We start from the raw sequence: 23,780 nt of genomic DNA on the forward strand, positions 1-23,780 counted from the left end.
AGCTGCGCATTCACATGGTCATACCCTTGACTTGGTATTAACACATAGAATATCTGTTGACAGCATTGAAATCTGTGACAACACCTTTTCTGATCACAATCCGATCCTGTTTTCAACCTCTCTCTCTGACTCTGTGGTGAAAGTCCCATCTCAGGTACGTTTGTCACATATATTTTCTCCACGCTCCTCTACAGACTTCTCAAATGCATATAATGAGGTCCGCAAACCTCTGGATTTTGCATCTCCATCAAATAATTGGGATGCTGAGAAACATCTCAACTTATTCAATTCCATCTGTTCAAATATCTTAAACTCTATAGCTCCACTAAAGTCACGTCACCAAAAACTGAAATCAAAGCCATGGTTTAATGACACTACGCGATCACTCAGGCAGATCTGCCAGCAAACGAAACGTAAATAGAAAAGGGACCATCTACAAGTGTCTTACTAAATAATGAAGAATGCACTGTCCACCTTCCAAAAAGCCGTCAAATCTGCTAAATCAAAATATCTATCTGAGATTATAACTAAAAATTCCCTTAGAACCAGAACTCTTTTCTCCACCATCAACACAGTTTTAAATCCTATTACAACTATTTTTCCTGAGACATCAGTGGATCTATGTGAACATTTTCTTAATTTTTTTACTGAAAAGTTTATCAGTATTCGATCTCAGCTGCTGCCAGATGTTCATGACCTGATTGAGACTCCATCCTGTTCAGCTGTTTGAGCCTGTTTCTCTCTAATTCTGCAGAGAAATCACTGAACATCTAAAGCCTGCTTTATCTCCAAATGATGACGTACCACCACATTTTTTAAGCGAATATTTGACACTATTGGTCCAGATTTACTATCTGTTATTAACAACTGTCTCTGCACTGGGACTGTCCTGACTTGCCTTAAACTTGCAATGGTAATACCTCTCCTCAAAAAACCCACTTTGGATCCCGCTATCTGTACCAATTTTAGGCCTATCTCTAATTTGCCTTTTATTGCGAAGATTATGGAGAAGGCAGTTTTAATCCAGTTGCAATCATTTTTGAATATGAACTCTATCCTTGAACCTCTCCAGTCGGGTTTCAAAGCTTTGCATAGTACAGAATCTGCTCTACTAAATGTACTAAATGACATCTTAATGACTACAGACTCTGGGAATGTCATGGCCCTGGTCCTCTTAGATCTTAGCTCAGCATTTGATCTGGTTGACCACAATATCCTTATTTCACGCCTTGGGCATTGTGTTGGTATTCGAGGTACGGCTCTGGATTTGTTCCGGTCATATCTATCAGACAGAAGCTTCTCTGTTGCAGTGGGCCAGCACACCTCCTCTGTGGCACAGCTTACCTGTGTTGTTCCACAGGGCTCGATCCTCGCTCCAACCCTATTTTCTTTATATATGCTTCCTATGGGTGCAATTTTTAACAAATATGGGGTGTCATTTCATTGTTATGCTGACGACTATCTATGTACCTATAAAACGTCATGACAAACAAGCTCTTGACCCTCTCTTAGCTTGTCTGCAGGAACTCAAAACCTGGCTGACAGATAATTTCCTACACCTTAATGAGAGCTTAAAACAGTGAACAACATTGACTTGGGTATTCTCACTCCTCATCACACTTCTCCGCTAAGAACCTAGGCTTTTTCTTTGATAGTAGCCTAAAGTTCAATAAACAAATTAACAAAGTGTTTAGATCGAATTTTTTCCATCTACATCGCCTAGCTAAAACAAAACCTTTTCTATCCAAGAACATTTCTGAAATTGTGATCCATGCTTTTATTTCTTCACACTTGGATTACTGTAATTCTTTGTACTCTGGCCTGCACCAATCAGCTCTATCCCGTCTGCAGATGGTCCAAAATGCTGTGGCATGTCTTTTAACGGGCAGTCGTAAACATGAACACATCACTCCCATCCTGATCTCCTTGCACTGGTTGCCTATTAGATTTCGAATTGATTTTAAGATTTTAACATTTGTCTATAAATCATTAAACAATATGGCACCCCATTATCTCTGTGATTTGGTTCGTCCGCATAACCCAACCAGATCACTCAGATCCGGGGATCGTGGACTTCTGCCTGTTCCTAGATCCAGGATGAAGCATAGAGGTGATCGTGCTTTTTGTATCACTGGCCCCAAACTGTGGAAAAGCTTACCAGATTACCTCAGGACCGCCTCCTCTCTATCTGTTTTTAAATCGTTGCTTAAAACTTTCATATTTTCATAAAGCTTTTAATTTACCTTTAATCATGGTTAAGCTGTGAAATTGCCCTACTACCTATGTTTTATTTCTGTTATACTGTCTTGCCTGTGATGCCACTGAACAGCACTTTGGTCAACCATGGTTGTTTTTAAATGTGCTCTATAAATAAACGTGATTTGATTTGACGGCGCCACGGGGCACATCGCATGGGCATCACGCCGATCTGTCACCCCTTGTTCAGCCCTTGGACAGACCTGGCATTTCTATGGGCGGTGTTGCTCGCCCTGCGGAGGCTTTGGCCGTTGATCCAGGGCAAGCACGTGTTGGTCCGGATGGACAGCACGGCATCAGTAGCATACATCAAACGCCAAGGCGGCTTGTGCTCCCATCACATGTCGCAACTCGCCCACCGTCTCCTCCTCTGGAGTCAGCAGGGACTCAAGTTGTTGCGAGCCACTCACATCCCGGGCGACCTCAACGGTGGACACGCTGTCATGGCAGGTCACGCTCAGGGGAGAGTGGAGACTCCACCTCCAGGTGGTCCAGCTGATTTGGAATCGATTCAGTCAAGCGCAGTTCGACCTGTTCGCTTCCCGGGAATCCTCCCACTGCCCGCTCTGGTATGCCCTGACTGAGGCTCCCCTCGGCACAGATGTGCTGGCACACAGCTCACTTCCCCCCAGTGAGCCTACTTGCATAGACCCTGTGCAAGGTCAGGGAGGACGAGAAGCAGGTCATCCTAGTAGCACTCCACTGGCCCACCCAGACTTGGTTCTCAGCCTCGCACTCCTCACGACAGTCCCCCCCGGTGAATTCCTCTGAGGAAGGACCTTCTTTCTCAGGGACGGGGCACCATCTGGCACCCGCGACCAGACCTCTGGAACCTCCACGTCTGGCCCTTGGACGGGACGTGGAAGACCTAAGTGGCCTACCACCCACGGTGGTAGACATGATCACTCAGGCTAGGGCTCCCTCTACGAGGCGCCTGTATGCCTTGAAGTGGCATCTGTTCACTAAGTGGTGTTCTTCCCGACGCAAAGACCCCAAGAGATGCGCAGTCAGGTCAGTGCTTTCCTTCCTGCAGGAGAGGCTGGAGGGGCGGCTGTCCCCCTCCACCTTGAAGGTGTACGTGGCTGCTATAGCGGCGCGGGTAAGTCTCTCGGGAAACACGACCTGATCATCAGGTTCCTTAGAGGCGCGAGGAGGCTGAACCCTCCCAGACCGCGCCTCATTCCCTCATGGGATCTCTCCGTGGTCCTACGGGGCCTGCGGGGAGCCCCGTTTGAGCCCCTGGAGTCAGTTGAGCTAAAGGCACTCTTTTTAAAGACTGCCCTCCTGACTGCGCTCAGGTCCATCAAGAGGGTAGGGGACCTGCAGGTGTTCTCTGTAAGCGACACGTGCCTGGAGTTCGGTCTGGGATACTCTCACGTGGTCCTGAGACCCCGACCGGGCTATGTGTCCAAGGTTCCCATGACCCCATTTGGGATCAGGTGGTGAACCTGCAAGCGCTGCCCCAAGAGGAGGCAGACCCAGCCTTGTCATTGCTGTGTCCAGTGAACGCTTTGCGCATCTATTTGGTCTGCACACAGAGCTTTAGATGCTCTGAGCAGCTCTTTGTCTGCTTTGGATGACAGTGGAAAGGGAGACGTGCACTTTTACCCCCCCCCCCCAGCCATGTTCATGAAGTCGTGGACCCTGGATGTCCTTCATCCTTAAGAGTTGGCGGAAAAACTCAATGCCGGCCCAGCACGTGTGCTAATAGGCCCTGTGCAGGGGTAGGTGCTCCACATGCGCCGGCTGCCTGTATGTAACCCCATGTGATGTGACAGATAGGGAACGTCTTGGTTACTTTCATAACCTCCGTTCCCTGATGGAGGGAATGAGACGTTGTGTCCCTCCTGCCACAACACTGAACTACCCGCTGAAATGGCCGGGACCTTGTCTCGGCTCCTTAGCACAAAACCTGAATGAGTGGTTGCAAAACAGCTCCTTTTAAACCCGTATGTCCGGGGGAGTAGCATGCAAATTCCAATTGCCAATTCCCATTGGCCTTTTCTCAAAGATCAGAGGTGGTTGGGGCTCCCAAGAGTGACCCGTAGTGTCACTACATCGACACAACGTCTCGTTCCCTCCATCAGGGAATGGAGGTTACGAAAGTAACCAAGATGTTTCATGTACAATAGTAAAGAGAATAATTTCAAAGAAAAAGACACTTTTGAAACAGAAAAAAAGAGAAAAGGTTAGAGTGAGCAAAGAAACAGACATTGGACAACAGATAATTGGAAAAGAGTGTTATGGATCTTAACCCCATTGAACTTTTTTGTGGGATCAGCTAGACTGTAAGGTGCGTGAGAAACACCCGACAAGACAGCCACATCTATGGCAAGTGCTGCAGGAAGAGGAGAGGAGTATCTGGACAAACTGACAGCTGGAATGCCAAGGATCAGCAAAGCTGTCATTTCTGCACGTGAAGGATTTTTTGATGAGAACTCTGAAGTAGATTAAATTTTTTTTTTCAAATTGTAATAGTTATTTTTCACGTTATTATTGTCCTAACTATACATTGTGATCAGCTGAATGCCACTTTGGTGAATAAAAGTACCAATTTCTCTCCATAAGTGCAAAATCTGTACATTATTCCAAACTTTTGGCTGCCAGTGTATGCAATTATGTGAGAAGAAAGCAGTCGCTGAACAGCTGTATTCCACCTCCGGATGTGTCAAAATTCTGTTGGTGTTTATTTTGTAAATCATGACCATCTAACTGCTCATTGTCCAGCTTATTACAAGACTTCTTGTCAAATAAATAAATTAATGGACATGAAACATTGGTTTGAGTTTAAATTATTTTATTAGCTTACTTGTAGAGATCGCACAATGATCTGAGAAGTTGGAAAGATGACTCACAATATCCAGATGGCTTGTATGATATGTCTTAATCCCCGGATGTGTGGTTGTTACTCAAATATCAGACCACTAGATGGCACCACTGACCAATCAGAATAGAGTTTTCCAGAGACCCGTGTGATATTTTGTAATAACGAATGCCGGACTAAGATATAGGAGCTTCCCAGGTGCATTTGAAGCCAGGAATAACCACGACACCAAACTAAAATACACTTTCATGACTCCAAAACTTGACCACATATTAATTTTAGATTTAGTTTTTGATACACCGTATATTATAAAATGTGAAATCTTTACAACTCACCTTCATTAAAGTTATATTCTGGTTCAATGCAAATTAAGCTCAATCAACAGCATTTTAGGCATAATGATGATTACCACAAAAATTTATTTGGACCTCTTTTTCTTTAAAAAGGCAAAAATCTGGGTTACAGTGAGTTACTTACAATGGAAGTTAAGGAGTCCAATCCATTAATGTTAAAATACAGGTTCAAAAGTATAACAAAATAATTTACATTAACATAATTTCAGTGTGATAAAAAGCTTTATCCAATATTACAACTTCATTGCCATGATGACGTAAATCCGTAAACCCTAAAAAAGACCATACAAATGACAAATAACTTTACAGCTCAAATAATACACAAGTTTTAACAGAAGAATTAATGAAGGTGCTTTTATAAAATTATAAGCTTCACATTTATGCCTTTAAACCCTCCAAAAATGGGCCCCATTCACTTCCATTGTAAGTGCCTCACTGTAATATCGATTTTTGCTTTTTTAAAGAAAAGGAGGTACCAGCCTAAATAATTTTTTTGTGGTAATCAACATTATGTCTGTAACAATGCTGGCAACAGGCAGATGAAGAGACGATGATGAACCCAAGTGCAGTTTTATTTCCAAACGTGAAATCCAAAAACCCTAATTATAAACGTGAATAAATACAAAACATGGACTTGACTATAACTTGACATAACATGACTAGACTATAAACTTGGCATAAACATGACTTGACTTGGCTTGAACCAACATACACAAACAAGCAATGTTACATTAACAATACTTGACAATGGACAATGGCAAACATGAGGGTTAAATACTTGGACAATAGAGAACACATGACAATGAAAACCAATGAACACTTAGAACTCTAAACAAGATAACAAGACTGCTAACAACCTAATGAACACTGAACCAATGAGGGCAAGGCACAAGAACATGGGAAACACATGACAAGATCACATGACAAGGAAACAGGAACTAACATGGCATGGAACAAAAACACATACAACGCTGACATATCTCCCCCTCTAGGGGCGGCTCCCGATGTCCCAAAACAAAAACACATAGTTCAAGAGGGAGCTGGGGGGGAGGGGGGTGTGGCGACTTGACGTGGTTACATGGCATGACATGGAAACATAGTGAAACAAGGTGTGGGGCATGGCCTGGTGAGACAGGGCGTGGAGCATGAGACCAGGGCGGAGCCCATGGGGGGTGGAGCCATGAGAGGCTCGAGAGGCGGAGCCATGGAAGGCGGAGCCGTGAGAGGCTCGAGGGGCGAAATCATGGGGAACTGGATTCCTGGGAGTAGCCAAAGACTCGAAGGGCCAGGGTGGAGCCAGAGGCAGGGAGGACCAAGAAGGTGCCGGAGGCTCGGAGGAGCAAGGTGGAGCTGGGGGATCAGAAGACTGAGGCAGAGCCGGTGGGGCTGAGGACCAAGGCGGAGCCGTAGGGATGGAGGTCCCTGGTGGAGCTGAAGGATCGGAGAGACGAGGTGTAGCCAGAGGATCGGAGAGCCAAGGCGGAACCAGGTGACCGACAGACCAAGGAGGAGCTGGACGGACGAGGGACCCCAGTAAAGCTGACAGGCTGAAGGACCGTGGTGGAGCCGAGGGAACGTAGAGCCGAGATGATGTCGAGGGATCTACAGGCCAAGGTGGAGTCCAGGGCTCAGATGGTCTAGGTGGAGTCGGAGGTTAGAAAGTTCTCCTTGTCTGGGATATCTCAGAGGGTGATGATCGAGCTGGTGGCTTGGGGGGAACCGGCTGATCAGGAGAACTCAGGGTGGGCACAAGGGTGGGAATCAATTCCAACTCAAATAGCCCAGTGAGAGATGGCTCTGGAACAGACAAGGCTTGCAACGCTGGCTCTAGGACAGACGAGGCTTGCAACGCTGGTTCGTTGACTGTGGCAGACGTGGGCATTGGCTCATTGACCGTGGCAGGCTTGGGCGTTGGCTCGTTGACCAGAGAGCCTGACACATTGCATGGAGCACACTGAAGCTTGGCTGTGACATGGCATGGAGCAGTCTCAGGTGTGGCTGTGACATGGCATGCAGCAATCTCATGCGTGGCTGTGACATGGCATGGAGCAGTCTCAGGCATGGCTGTGACATGGCATGGAGCAGACTGAGGCGTGGCTGTGACATGGCATGGAGCAGTCTGAGGCGTGGCTGTGACATGGCATGGAGCAGACTGAGGTGCGGCTGTGACATTGCATGGAGCAGTCTGAGGCACGGCTGTGACATGGCATGGAGCAGACTGAGGATACGGGGCAAAAGATGGCACTAGCTCAGCAACCATGATGAGGAACTCTGGCTTGGCGGCCATGACGTGGGACTCTGGCTTGGCGGCCATGACGTGGGACTCTGGCTTGGCGGCCATGACGTGGGACTCTGGCTTGGCGGCCATGACGTGGGACTCTGGCTTGGCGTCCACCTCCCCCACAGTGAACGATGAACCACATATTAGTAGGGCAAGGTCAATATACTGAGCCAGGCTGTGGGTACTCTGACCGCCTGGCATCAGGGAAGAGATTGACTCATTCAGTCCAAAGCGAAAACAGTTCTTGAGGGCAATCTCATTAAAATTGACCCTGCTGGCCAATGCACAAAAGTTCTCCACATATTCCTCAATGGAACCGTTTTCTTGAAGAAGTTGAACTGCTGGGTTCATCTTGGTCGGTCGAGTATTCTGTAACGATGCTGGCAACAGGCAGATGAAGAGACGATGTGTGATGAACCCAAGTGCAGTTTTATTTCCAAACGTGAAATCCAAAAACCCTAACTATAAACGTGAACAAATACAAAACATGGACTTGACTATAACTTGACTTGACATAACATGACTTGACTATAAACTTGGCATAAACATGACTTGACTTGTCTTGACTTACAACATACACAATCAAACAACGTTACATTAACAATACTCGACAATGGACAATGGCTATATACTTGTACAATGGAGGGTTAAATACTTGGACAATGGAGAATACATGACAATGAAAACCAATGAACACTTAGAACTCTAAACAAGATAACAAGACAGCTAACAACCTAATGAAACAATGAACCAATGAGGGCAAGACACAAGAACATGGGAAACACATGACAAGACCACATGACAAGGAAACAGGAACTAACATGGCATGGAACAAAAAAACATACAACCCTGACAATGTCACAAATGCTGTTGATTGAGCTTGACTTGTACTAAACCCGGAATATTCCTTTAAACATAAAAATGCCACTAGATAGCAATAACACTGGACGGCCCTGAGAAATTGAATGCCGTTAAACATATTTAAGTGATATGAGTTAAAACATTTACTTTGGCAGCCCTAAAATACTACAATTTAAACTAAATATACTGAAAAACTAAAACTAAAAAGAAACTTGCAAAACACTAAAAAAACAAGAGTGAAAAACTAAATTGAAAGAAACAAATGGAATAAATTAGAAATATAAACTAAATTAAAGTTCAAAACTATAATAACCCTGCTGTGAATTAGATTATTTGTGCATATTTAAACTATTGTTTGTGCAGTCGACAATGTTCTCTGTTTATGGAGCAAAAGGACATGACTGCAAGCAAATGTATCAAATAAATTATAATAAAAGCAGAGGAAAAACGTCCTGGTTACTTGCGTAACCTCTGTTCCCTGATGGAGGGAACGAGACGTTGTGTCGATGTAGTGACACTAGGGGTCACTCTTGGGAGCCCAAGACACCTCTGGTCTTTGATAAAAGGCCAATGAAAATTGGCGAGTGGTATATGAATGCCACTCCCCCGGACATAAGGGTATAAAAGGAGCTGGTATGCAACCACTCATTCAGGTTTTATGCTGAGGAGCCGAGACAAGGTCCGGCCATTTTAGCGGGTAGTTCAGCGTTGTGGCAGGAGGGACACAATGTCTCGTTACCTCCATCAGGGAACGGAGGTTACGCAAGTAACCAGGACATTCCCTATCTGTCACTCACTCGACGTTGTGTCGATGTAGTGACACTAGGGGTCCCTATACGAAACGCCACAACTGGCTGAACTGTGTTACGTGAACTGGTGGTGTGTGATGGGCAGACCACTGTCTGCCTCGTAGCCAGCACTCCAGGCTGACATGTAACCTCCCCCAACATAGTTATGAGTGTCGAATAGCCCTTTGGGGACAAGTCGACTACACAAAATATAGAGACAGGCTAACACAGTCGTGGCCTCTTTTCCCTTTCTTTTTCCCACTCCCTAGAAAAGAAGGGGGATTATCCGACTGGGCCGCCAGGTCTAGTCAGGGGGTGTCCCTCCCAAGGGGAGGACACCGCGGAGACTAAACCTTGCCCAAAGAGAGGGGGGATATTTAAGTGGAAAAAATATGTCACATGGTCTTGCCGACCATGTGGAGAGTTTCAAGGTAGATCCTACCCAACGGGGGAGGAGTTACTACAAGCATGGAGACTGGGGCAGAGGGGCTCTGCCCAAGGAAGACGCAGTTTGCCAACAGGGAAAAGAATTAGCGGAAGATATATATTGCATGGGGTTACCTTACAGGGAACCGCCACATGCGGAGCACCTACCCCAGAACAATGCTCTTAGTTAGCACGTGTACTGGGCGGGCAGTGAGTCTCTCCGAAAACTCAACTGCCACAGGGCTCGGAGGAAGTCAACCAGGGAACATAGTTGTGAACACTACTGGGAATTAATTGCGCACCTCCACCCGGAGGTTGTAGAACCTTGCAAAAGTGTTGGGTGTTGCCCAGCCTGCTGCTCTGCAAATGTCTGTTAGAGAGGCACCCCTGGCCAGGGCCCAGGAGGCCGCTACACCCCTGGTAGAATGGGCTCGTAGCCCTACCAGGGGCGGCATGTCCTGTGTGTGATATACCATAGCTATGGTGTCAATGAGCCAGTGGGCGATCCTCTGCTTGGAGACAGCGCTTCCTTTCCGCTGTGCACCGAAGCAGACAAAGAGCTGCTCAGAGATTCTAAAGCTCTGCATGTGATCCAAATAGATGTGTAAAGCGCGCACCGGACACAGCGACGACAGGGCTGGGTCTGCCTCCTCCTAGGGCAGCGCTTGCAGGTTCACCACCTGATCCTGAAAATGGGTCATGGGAACCTTGGGCACATAGCCCGGTCGGGGTCTCAGGATCACGTGAGAGTACCCCGGACCGAACTCCAGGCACATTTCGCTGACAGAGAACGCTTACAAGTCTCCTACCATCTTGATGGAAGTGAGCGCAGTCAGGAGGGCAGTCTTCAAGGAGAGTGCCTTAAGCTCAGCTGACTGCAAAGGCTCAAAGGGGGCTCTCTGTAGACCCTGAAGAACTACAGAGAGGTCCCATGAGGGAACAAGGTGCGGTCTGGAGGGATTCAGCCTCCTGGTGCCTCTCAGGAACCTGATCAGGTCGTGCTTCCCTAAGGACTTACCGTCGACTGTGTCGTGGTGTGCTGCTATGGCGGCAACGTACACCTTCAAGGTGGAAAGGGACAGTCACCCTTCCAACCTCTCCTGCAGGAAGGAAAGCACTGATCCGACTGCGCATCTCTGGGGTCTTCCTGTCGGGAAGAACACCACTTAGCGAACAGACGCCACTTAAAGGCATACAGGCGCCTCACAGAGGGGGCCCTAGCCTGAGTGATCGTGTCTACCACTGCGGGTGGTAGACCGCTTAGGTCTTACGTGTCCTGTCCAAGATTCCAGAGGTCTGGTCGTGGGTGCCAGATGGTGCCCCGTCGCCGGGGGTGGGGGGGTGCTGTCGCAAGGAGCGACGTCTGGGTGGGCTAGTAGGGTGCTACCAGGATGACCTGCTCCTCATCCCCCCTGACCTTGCACAGGGTCTATGCAAGTAGGCTCACTGGGGGAAACGCATACTTGCGCAGGCCAAATCGCCCCCAGTGCTAGCCGCGCTGGCCTCATACCCGTAGGTAGAAGGACCGAGGCAGGGAGCCGCTGGGGTGGTTTATGGAAGCAAGCCGTGACCGCAACGTTGCCATGGTCATGTTCTCGCAGTGAGAACATGAACCATCCACGAACGCTGCCTCCGTGTGGGTCGCGCCCAGACATGAAAGACAGTGATCATGACCATCCGAAGTTGAGAGATAATGACCGCAACCAGGAATAACACACAATCCGAAAGTCATCTTTAAAAAACTCTTCCGTGTGTGCCGCTCCTTTAGAGAAATATATTCTTTTTGAGAATTAAACTCTTTCAGAAAATATACTCTCTTTTTTCTGGCGAAGCGCCCAGGGGCGTTCTCTGCAGTGCACCAGTGAAATGCGCCGTCAGATCCAGCAGAGGTGAATGAACAGTAGAAATTCAGCTCAGTGAGCATGACCGTTCAGCTCCGAAGAGAAAATCTGAATGAGTGGTTGCATACCAGCTTCTTTTATACCTGTATGTCCAGGGGAGTGGCATGCAAATACCACTCGCCAATTTTCACTGGCCTTTTATCAAAGACCAGAGGTGTCTTGGGCACCCAAGAGTGACCCCCAGTGTCACTACATCGACACAACGTCGAGTGAGTGACAGATAGGGAACTGGGAGCTGCATTCAGGTCAAGAGGGGAAAGTGTTGCAGGAAGAAACTCACCCCAGCCTAGAAGATAATACCAGTGCAAATGCTGCTCCTCTGCAAAAACGGCTACCACGATGAGAGTGTGCAGGTAAATCCCCTCACACAACATCCAGAAATAGTTACAGCCCAGCATGTACATGTGGAAGAGGTGCAGCACTTTGCAACCAATCTGTAGAGGGGAAAATGTGAGGGAGAAAGAAGACAAGTTCCTTCAGACTGTAAACATCATCCCAGGCAGCCCTAAAATGAAATGTTTTTCTTCCATGAAAGAACAAATAAGTTATTAAGCAGGATGTTAGGGACCGACGGTGTCAGTCACCATTCACATTCATTACATTTTTTTTTTTTTTCATTCAATGGAAAGTGAATGTGGCTTGAAATTACATGAGGTTTGGTAAACTAAGCCTTTAAATAAGTATTTTTTGTTTAGTGTTACTACTTTTGACTACATAAATCACTATACATTTATGTTCATTTAAGGAACACCCATTTGTGCACTTTAACATGGCCCATTCACTCTTTTACTCTGAAAAGCTTGAGCTGTCTGGCTCCTTTCTAAGAACATGTGTGCTGATTTAATAAGAAAATGTTGGCAAAAATCTAAATCTCGACTCATTGAGCCCTGGATCACACCACCAAACAACGCTTCTGTCTTCCTGATTAACTTTTTACCATATGTCCATTGCCTTATGCTCCCCTGCCTCATGCTCCCACACAACTGGCAACACTTCCACATGCATGTTATTCTCTGCACATAACTTTCCATTAAAGTCAAGGCTCCTTCACTTTGATTCAGATGTCCTTGATGTTTAAAGGCATTCTTGTACGACTCAGCAAAACTGATATCAGAACTCAGGGTTTAAGTCTAAACTAAAGAGGCTAAGCCCTGTCTGTAACCTCTTCTCCTTGAGACCTGAGAATGCATTCTCTACTGACTATTTGAGCTAGACACCCTGGAGTTGGAAGGAAAAATAAAGGAGCTTGTTCACCCAGCTGAACAAGGATACTGTTAAATTAAACATAGAGAACGCAGCCCTCATTCAACCCCCAAAAGGAATGTGCATTTTACCAAGACATCAGCAATACTAAACCACCCATGTAAAACAGACATCATTTGGAGAAGGCATCAGCAAGGACAAAACTTATCTACTTGTGAAACACACTTTGAGAGACATTGAATGAGTCTGTTTTTTAAATGGGAAGTTAGTGTGATAATGCATCTCTCAGACACAAACCAATATGCTCATGTGAGTAAGAACAATCATTATCAACTTTCTAAAACTCGAAGAATATGCCCCCGCTACACAGCAGTCTTTTCAAAACATTGAAATCAACGCATTCTCATCCAATTCAAACCAGAGCCATTACAAACCAGAGACCATAGGGTGCAAACTCTCTTTAGAGTGTCTCAGTTTCATGATTTTTTCTTCCTTTTTTCCATATTTTCTGTATCACTTAGGTACAATAGCAAAAACGTAATGTTTTTCTTGAAACACATCACCGCACCGTCTTTAACCAGTCTGTATCCTGAAAAAAAAAAAAACACCTCTTAGATCATTCTGAGCATTCCTGTGTGGCAGATTTATGCATTCCTCCACAGAGAACAAAACCTGAAAATATCATATTCCAAGCAGAAATCCCATGCAATGAAAATAAAATGACAATTAAATACTGCAAAATTATGTGGTGTGCAATAAATATGTTTCTTTTGAAGTGTAAAATCCATACCTTACACATGCCAAATGCATCATATACTGCATAAAATCTCATTCTTAATCATTTTTTACAGGAAAAATAATACCTAAACAACACTTTAAACAGGAAAAATTTGCTTCTCAACTATTTTACTTCTCAACTAAATGCATCTTCTTTTTTGGATGTTTAGATATTCGTAGTGACTATTTGCACTAGGTGTACATAACACCTGCCACACAGCGCAGCTATTTGCACTCCAATAGTCTGGTGGAAACACAGAAATTGAAGACAAACTACACCCACTAGTGTTCTTGCAGTGGCATGGGTGTAACAACGGTGTACAGTTTATGTGCATTTATTCATGTAGATGACCCAGGTTCTAATCTGCCTTTTGTCTCACTTTTTCCCATACTGTTTCCTGTTTCCACTCTTAATATTTCCTTAATACTACTATATTTTAAAAATATAAATAAATCTAAAGGTTGATTTCCTTGCAGTGATTTGGTCATGGTGAAGGTCAGGGAGCTGAGAGAAAGCTTTGATCTAGGTAAAATAAACCATGGTTTTTACTATAGTAATAATGTTATAACCATGTTCAGTGTGTCTAGCTTAGTGATCTTCGCCAAAATTCAAAAATGCGTCACTAAAACATTACTCTAATATCTAACTCAGACTCTTATTATGCTTTTTCCTCCCTTTTCATAAATGGAAAACAATGCTGGAAGTGACAGTGTTGATGTGGGTGAAGGGGACGAACCGGATTCCTTTGCACCACTTTGGGGTTGTTGACCACAGTTATGAGGTTGACGATAGTGAAGGCTGAGTTGAGCACATATGAGAAGAACAAGTTCTTGTGCAGTGTGATTCTCTGACAGCTCAGACTCCTGTATGAAAGATAAAGAAATATTAATGACAGATCATTTAAGACAGGCATTTAAGGTGCAAATTTTTGAAGAGTAATCCATTTTGACATGTTATTTCAGGATGGGTTTGTGATAAACAATTTCAAAGATGGAATAGTATGTTTATCTTCAGGTGCATGTTGCATCTGCATAATTATAGATGTATAGTAGCTGTTTTTTACTGTGAAGAACTGATTAAAACTTTTTAGAAATTTCAAGCACCAAACCCCCCATGTTCCTCAGCAATTTACAGCATTTTCAAGTTTCACACTTAAAGGGATAATTCACCCAAATATGAAAATTCGCTCATCGTTTACTCACTCAAATTCCATCCCAGATGTGTATGATTTTTAGAAGAATATCTAAGCTCTGTAGGTCTGCAGTGTCAAGATGTCCAGTGTAAAAGGAGTTATATTTTGGTCTGTTCTCACCCAAAACCAACTGGATCGCTTCAGAAAACACTGGTGTCTTATGGATTCCTTATATGGTGACCTTTGGAGTTCTGATTACCATTCACCTGCATTGTATGGACCTGCAGAGCTGAGGTATTCTTCTAAAAATCTTCATTTGTGTTCAGCACAAGAAAGAAGTTATACACATCTGGAATTGCATGAGGGCAAGTACATTTTTGGGTGAACTAACATATTATTTGATAGACTGCATCAATGAGGCCATTCATTAATGCCACTGGTCTTTTAAAGATGAAGTGATGGATTTCTGCGCCATTAGTGTCACCAAACAGAATAGAAAAAATAGCATATGTTTTTAAACAGGTTTCTTGATATTCCCCCATCTGCCATTTGTTGGACAAACAGTTAGTCTCGTCCCAAAACTCGTAGCCATTGGTTGATCCAATGCTGCAATACTGACAACAGAATCATTTAATGAATTACTCATATAGTTCTCTATGCATATTATCCTGGGATAGAAGGAAGTTTTTTAACATTGAAAATATGACACACGTTCCTTTCAGTGAAACCACAGAAACTACTGTAGAACCCTATAAGGAGTGATGTTGCCTCTCAAGTAATACATATTTAAAAAAAAATAAGAATGCAGCTTTGGATATAGTATTTAAAAAAGCCACTTGCATCTCCACAATTCACTATACAAACAAGGCCTTTAAAGCTTTAATGAAGTAAACAGTACAATAAATTATGAGCCACTTGAGGCAGTGTTCTGGCCGCAGTTCAAATAATGTGATTGTCAGATTCTTGTCTGTTTTTATCATGTAGTGACTGGAAATAAAAGCTTCAATCTGCTTGTGAGGGATTATATTAGAGTTTAATTTATACGATTTATACGATTAAGGAAAAGTTCTCAAACTGGACTTCAGAGGTAGGATGCAATGATGAATAGGGAGCTGAAACTGTACAAGAATTATATGGAATTAAGGGGACATTGTAGGCTCAAAACAGATTTCTATTAAAACCTAAATTATACAAACATCATTATAGAGACATCATTCTCTGAGGTCTGTTTAACCTGCACTGCTTCAGTAAACATAATTCATGTCACACTGACCACTTTATTAAAGCAATACGGTATGAAAGGCTGTGCTATATTGTGATTACAGTCACAGCTGAAGGGCATTTTTTGCACGACACAAAGCAATAAACAGAACATTGCTATGCAATTAAAATAAAGGTCAGGTATAGGTGCTGTGCAGTAATACAAATAGTAGTTCGGCGACATGAATGAAACTTGACTATTGACCAATGAGCATCCAGGACTGGAAATATTCTTTATAGTACTGCATATTGTACATTTTAATAACATATTTAATCATATATTACTGGCAGCATTACTGAAATACTGTCTTTATTTCCCCCTTTCTCATGGTATATGTATTGCTGATTGTGTTGTACAGTGTTGACATCTGCACCAAGAAAAAAACCTTGTTTTATAATATTCTCTTATAAAATTTAAATTATTTTTTTTTTTTTTTTACTGCATAACTAAAATATTTTCAGTAAAAAGGGGCACTGAGTCAAAAATGACAAGAAATTATCTAGAAAAAAGTGCATTCTCTAACTACTGCAAGTGCTAAATTCTGTTCTGTTATTAGTCAGGAGCTGTTAAATAATTTAAAGTGATAGTTCACCCAAAAATGAAAATTCTCTCATCATTTACCCTCATGCCATCCAAGATTTGTATGACTTTCTTCTGCAGAACACAAACGAAGACTTTAGAAGTACATTTCAGCTCTGTAGGTCCTCACAATGCAAGTGATGGTGACCAAAATTTTGAAGCTTCAAAAGCATTTTATGTCACGGTTCCGGCATTTGTGCTGGCTCATACTGGTGTTCCACCTGCTTCTCACTGACTGCACTCCCTACTTATTCCTTGTGTTTTCCCTCTTTCTTTGCAAGTTTATTGTTTGCTGTCAAGTGTTAACCATGCTCTCTTGGTTGCCTGTCTCTAGAGGTGTGGTTACCTTCCTGTTCGCCATTGCCTTCACCTGTATTGTCGCCCAGTTCCCTTGGAGGAGGATTCCTCGGTCTTTGCCAGTGCTGGGTGCGCCTGTCCTTGTTTACAAACATTGTTGGTAATAAACTTATTGACTGTTTCCCTCTACGTTTGGGTCCCTTTGTCTCCCCTCACCCTCTGACAGAATAAACTGGCCAACATGGACCCAGCAGAGGAGACCACTCTTAGCTCCGCCCTTTCACAACAAGGAGCTCACCTTGGACAACACCAAGATCAAATCTCTGCCTCTAACTGCGCTCTGGAAATGATGGCTTTGCAGCTTGCAGAACTCACCGCGGTGGTCCAGCAGCTCTGCCCTCCTCTTGATCCCAGTCCCATGCAGGACACACCCCCATCTCCTTTGGCAGCTTTCCACACCCCATGGCACCCAGAGGCAAGCATCCTCCCTCCAGCTCCATTCTCAGGTGAGGGATCTGTTAGAGCTTTTCTCTCAGGATGCTCACTGTTCTTCTACTTACAGCCCTCCATGTTTTCCGGAAGGGCTGGAGATTTGGGAATGGCAGTGTGGGATAATCGACATCCATGCTGCTCCCTCCTCTGAACTTCACCGAGTGTTTGACCATGCAGCTCAAGGTCGGGAGGCTGGGAGGATTTTATCAGGACTGTCCCAGGTTAATCGATCAGTAGCCGACTATGCGATAGAGTTTCGCACCTTGGCCACTTCCAGCGACTGGAACAATCACTCTTTGTGGGACCTGTTCTTGCGGGGACTTTCTGATACTATCCAGGACGAGATTTATCCTTTGGATCTTCCCCCTCGATTCAACGATTTGATGGACCTGGCCATCCGAGTCGATCAACGCCTGACTCAGCGTCGTGATCATTGTCGATGCTGCTCTTCGCCCGCTCGGGCAGCTGATCTTCACCCACGACCCACTCCTTCTACCAGATCACCTGACTCTCATCTTGACTCTAAGCCGATGCAGGTGGGTAGACTTCCGGTGTCACATAACTAAAGGCAGTGGCGGCTTCTTAAGGGGTTATGTTTATCTTGCGGCTGATCGGGCCACCTCTCTGCAACATGTCTGTTAAAATACAATGCTCGTCAGTAGTAAGGGTGTTACTGGCAAGTGTGACACCCTTAGAAAAAGCCCCCAGACACCGCACACTTCTCCTGGCCTGGCTGCAGAATGGAATGGTCAGTCATATGATTTCAGCTTTGCTGGATTCTGGTGCCGAAGGGAATTTCATTGACACAGACTTGCCTTCCAAATGGCGGCTCCCCAGGGTCTGACTGGATGAGCCCATTACCGCCCACAAACTTAGTGGCATGCTCCTGTCAGTCATCACCCATTCCACGAAACCAATCACCTTTGTCTCCGGTAACCACTCTGAACAGTTGTCCTTCTATCTCACCAGCTCTTTTTGTTCTTCACATTGTCTTAACTCGGTTGTCTCCCCTGTCCTCTCTTGTGTTTCGTTGCAGGATGAGCAGGGGGATTTGTCCGGAGTACCGTTGGTGTACCACGACTTGACACCGCGACCCTCCCTCCTCATCGCCAGTATGACTGTGCTATAGAATTGCTTCTTGGCACCTCTCCTCTTCGAGGACGGCTGTATTCACTCTCGGCTCCTGAGAGGGAGGCCATAAACAGGAATATAAATGATTCTTTAGCAGCCGATCTCATCCACCCTTCCTCTTCACATGCAGGGGCAGGGTACTTCTTCGTGGAGAAGAATGATGGCTCGCTTAGACCCTTCATAGATTATCAGAGGCTGAATGACGTCATGGTGAAGAACTGTTATTCTTTGCCGTTGATGTCCTCAGCCTTCGAACTCTTGCAGGGGGCGTCTGTCTTTACAAAGTTGGACATACGAAACGCTTCTCACCTGGTCCGAATCAGGAAGGGGGATGAGTGGAAGATGGCATTTAACACCCCGAGGGGGCACTTTGAATATTTGGTCATGCCTTTCAGACTGGTCAACTCCCCCGCCGTCTTCCAGGGGTTCATGAATGACGTGCTTAGAGACATGGTCGATCATTTTGTGGTTGATCTTAACTATATTCTGATCTTCTCCATGAAGTGTCACGGTTCCGGCATTTGTGCCAGCTCATACTGTTGTTTGTTTTTCTCTCTCCCTCGTGTCTAACAGGTTGAGCCGGCACACATGATCAGCATTTCCATGGGAATACTGATCATTCCCGGGGAGGTGCTGATCATGGCAATGATTTACTCACCCGTTCCACCTGCTTCACACTGATTGCACTGCCTACTTATTTCTTGTGTTTTATCTCTTTCTTTGCCAGTTTATTGTTTGCTGTCAAGTGTTACCTGTGCTCTCTTGTTTAGTTGAAGATTGCTCGTATGTCTGTTGGTTGCCTGTCTCCAGAAGTGTGGTTACCTTCCTTTTCGCCATTGCCATTGCCTGTATTGTTACTCAGTTCCCTTGGAGGAGGATTCCTCGGTCTCTGCCCGCATGTTGGGGGAGAAACTCACCTGGGCTTTGCTTCGCACCACACCAGCTTTACAGACTCTCTTCAGATTGCTCCTGACTTCCACAACACACACACTCATCATACTAACACACTCATTCCTTAGCCCACTGAGTGGCTATAGCTTTTGACTTTGCTCGTCACTACAGCCGGTGACAAGTGCGCATGTCCTTGTTTACAAACGTTGTTGTTAATAAACTCATTGACTGATTCTCTCTGCATTTGGGTCCCTTTGTCTCCCCTCACCCTCTCACATTTTAAGCATATTAAGGCAGCGTAAAAGTAATCCATATGACTCCACTGGTTAAATCCATATCCTCAGAAGTGTTATGATAGGAAGTAATTTTTTCCTATAAATTCTCCTCCCTGCCCAGTAGGTGACGATATGCACGAAGAACGTGAATCGCCATAAACAAAAGAAGAATGTGAAAGTGGGAACTGATTGTAAAAAAAGGACTTAAATATTGATCTGCTTCTCACACACACTTATCATATCACTTCTGATGACAAGGATTTAACCACTGGAGTTTTATGGATTACTTTTATGCTGCCTTTATATGCTTTTTGGATCTTAAAAATTTTGGTCACCATTCAGAGCTGAATTATTCTTCTAAAAATCTTTGTATGTGTTCAGCAGATGAAAGAAAGTCACAGATCTGGGATGGCATGAGGGTGAGTAAATGAGAGAATTTTCAATTTTGGGTGAACTATCCCTTTAAGGCAAATTAAGCTCACACCTGTAACAACTATCTCACAGGGTTTGTTAAACTTATTTTGCAACAGCCAGAGATCAAATGACATATTCTTAAACAAATGTCCTCAGAATCTTGTACAATCAGCCAATTAAGAAAGTCAAGTCATTTATATTTGTATAGCGCCTTTCACAACACACATCGTTTCAAAGCAGCTTTACAGGTAATAATGCATTAACAGAAAATGAAACCGTAAAATCTATAAAGTCTTCGAGTCATCATTGTGTAATTTAAATTCGATTATGAAGTGTGTATAAACATAAGTAATTAAATAATAATTGTATTTAGAAACCCAGTGAGCAAACCGAAGGTGACTGTGGCAAGGAACACAAAACTCCATAAGATGTGGGTTAATGGAGATAAATAACCTTGGGAGAAACCAGGCTCATTGTGGGGGCCAGTTCCCCTTTGGCTAACAGCATGAATATAATGCCAATATTACTTATTTATGTGCAGTGCAAGTCATGGTTTAAAATGATTAAACTAAGTGTTAAGGGCCAGTGTTTAAACAAAGATTTTGTAAGAAATGTAAGATTAATGAGTAATGTCTTTGAAGTTCATCCTGGATTAACTGCAGAAGTTCATATAGATGCATTGTCCTTTGTTAGTTGGCTGATGAAGGCTTTTGTTGGCAATTTATTATGTATTCCATTTTAAGAGTGTAGTCCATCATTAGACCAAGGTGATGCAGGCCGAGTTCAGTGAGGTGCTTCGCAGTTCAACCGGCCGGTAATTTCGGTGAGGTCTATCCTAAGTCCAAGGTTCAGGCAATGGCATATGAAGTGTCACATGTCTTGTGGTTGCAGTTGGCATCCGTTCATCCTCTGAGGTCCATCATAATAGACTGAAGTGATGTCTGGCTGGCACCGGCTGCATTTTGTCATCATCACTCAGAGACATGTAGCAGTGGAGTCCGATACCAAGCAAGAATGGAGTTGGATCCGGCCAGTTCTGGTGACCTCGGGATAGGTTGAGACATGGAAACAAATAGAAAAATATTAGCGTAGATGCCATAAAATTTTTTGCAGAGTTATAGATTACGATCAATGCTTCAGGTTCTGGCAGACCTAACTAAAGCAGCCTAACTGTGTGGTGAAGAATAAATTAGGTGTATGCCTGGCTAAATAGAGGAGTCTTTAGTCTAGACTTAAACTCAGTGAGTGTGTCTGTATCCTGAACAGTGTTAGGGAGACTATTCCATAGTTTAGGAGCCAAATAGAAAAAGGATCTACCTCCTTTTGTGGATTTATATATATTCTAGGGACCATTAACAGGCCAGAGTTTTGCGATCGTAATGAACGTGATGGAATATAGCGTGGTAGAAGGTCACTTAAATACACTGGAGCTAGACCAGTTAACAGAATTTTAAAATTAATATGAAATTTAACAGGTAGCCAATGTAACAACGATAAAATGGGGCTAATGTGATCATATTTCTTGGTTCTAGTCAGCACTATGGCTGCTACATTTTGAACCAATTGAAGTTTATTTATTGAACTTGCTGGACATCCTCCCAGTAATGCATTACAATAATCTAGTTTCGAGGTCATGAACGCATGAAGTAGTTTTTCGGCATCAGCAACAGAGAGCATGTGTCATAACTTAGCAATATTTCTTAGGTGGAAGAATGCTGTTCTACAAACATTGGAAATTTGATTTTCAAATGACATATTGGTATCAAATATAACACCTAAGTTCTTCGCTGTTGAAGAAGATGTAACAGTACATCCATTGAGAGTCAAATTATATTTTATCAGCTTATTTTTAGAGGTTTTTGGTCTAATAACTAGTACCTCTGTTTTGTCGGAATTGAGTAGAAGGAAATTTCTGGCCATCCAATCTTTGATTTAATTAATACCCTCTGCTAATATGGAGAATTGTGAAATTTAGTCATGTTTCGAAGAAATACAAAGTTGGGTATCATCGGCATAACAGTGGAAACTTATTCCATGATACCTGATAACATCTCCCAGGGGAAGCATATATAAGGAAACAAGCAGAGGCCCTAAAACTATGTCTCTGTAGAAATTAACATAATTGGGAGGACACAAACTTTTCTAATATTTTCGATATAAACGTAAGATTTGAAATCGGTCTATAATTAGCCAATTCTCCAGGATGAAGTTGTGGCTTCTTAATAAGTGGTTTGATAACTGCCATTTTAAAGTTCTCTTGGGACATGTCCTAAGGATAGTGGATAGTTAATAATATTAAGAAGAGGTTCTGAGATTACAGGGAATACCTTAAGAGCTTAGTTGGTATTGGATCTAACTTACTTGTTGATGCTTTTGATGTTTCGATAAATTTTGTTAGCTCTTCATGAACTATGACAGTGAAGGATTGAAGTTTCACGTGTGGAAAATTATGAGACACTATTTTCTGAGGTACTGTGACAGATGATTGCATAATTCTAAATTTATTTCTGATTATTTCAATTTTATCAGTAAATAAATTCATGAGGTCATTACTATTGTGCTGCGATGGAATATCTGGTTCAGTTGAGGCTTTATTCATAACCAATTTAGCCACAGTACTGAATAAACACCTAGGATTGTTGTAGTTATTTTCTATGAGTTTGCTAAAATATGCTGACCTGGAAGCTTTTAGTGCCCGTCTCTAGATACAGACACTATCCTTTCATACACCGCAAAATACCTCTAATTTTGTGTTCTTCCACTTGAGCTCCATTTTCCGAGCTGCTCTCTTGAGTGCATAAATGTGATCATTGTACCATGGTGTGGGGCATTTTTCTTTAATTTTCTTTAATCGAAGGGGGGCGACACTATCAAGAGTGCTAGAGAAGACTGCATTTATATTTTCTGTTATTTCACCAAGTTCTAGACTTTGGGGCTTACTGAGTGAATGAGATAGATCTGGACGATTATTAGTGAAGCTATCTTTAGTGGTCGAAAGAATTGTTCTACCTGAAAGATAGCGTGGTGTAGATTGATTAACATTAGCTGATTGCAGCATACAAGAGACGAGGTGATGATCTGAGATGTCATCGCTCTGCGGTAGAATTTCTATAGTATCAACTCCATATGACAGAATTAAATTTAGCGTATGATTATGGCGATGAGTTGGTCTTGTCACATTTTGTCTGGCTCCAAGCGAGTAGAGAATATCGACAAATGCTAATCCCGATGTGTCATTTTCATTATCTATGTGAATGTTGAAGTCACCAACAATTAAAGCTCTATCTACATTAACTACTAGATCTAATAGAAAATTTGCAAATTCACCAAGGAAATCAGAATAAGGCCCGGGTGATCTATATACTGTAGCAAGGGCAAATGCGACATAGATTTTTTAAATTTATATCTGACGGTGTTACATTAAGCATTATTAATTCAAAAGACTTAAACTTATATCCTGTCCTTTGAGTAACACCAAAAACATCACTGTAAATTGTAGCAACACCTCCTCCTCGACCCTTCAGACAAGGCTCATTTTTATAACAATAACCTGGGGGAGTAGATTCATTTAAACTAATATATTCATCCAGTTTAAGCCAGGTTTCAGTCATACAGAGTACATCCAAACTATGATCTG

At 43.5% G+C, this 23,780-nt stretch overlaps 1 protein-coding gene across 4 annotated transcripts in view; it reads right to left on the reverse strand.

The window, feature by feature from the left end:
• The window catches only part of LOC127425295 (calcitonin gene-related peptide type 1 receptor-like), a 100,417-nt gene that overhangs the window by 18,682 nt on the left and 57,955 nt on the right, over positions 1-23,780 (reverse strand). For all 4 annotated transcript variants that reach the window (XM_051671094.1, XM_051671093.1, XM_051671092.1 and 1 more), the window contains 2 exons: positions 14,408-14,534; positions 11,971-12,124 (listed from right to left, as the gene is read on the reverse strand). In XM_051671094.1, the coding sequence (XP_051527054.1) occupies positions 11,971-12,124; positions 14,408-14,534 (281 nt within the window). The remainder of the gene's footprint in view (positions 1-11,970; positions 12,125-14,407; positions 14,535-23,780) is intronic.

Source organism: Myxocyprinus asiaticus, chromosome 34 (genome assembly GCF_019703515.2).
Source record: "Myxocyprinus asiaticus isolate MX2 ecotype Aquarium Trade chromosome 34, UBuf_Myxa_2, whole genome shotgun sequence".
Taxonomy (NCBI): domain Eukaryota; kingdom Metazoa; phylum Chordata; class Actinopteri; order Cypriniformes; family Catostomidae; genus Myxocyprinus; species Myxocyprinus asiaticus.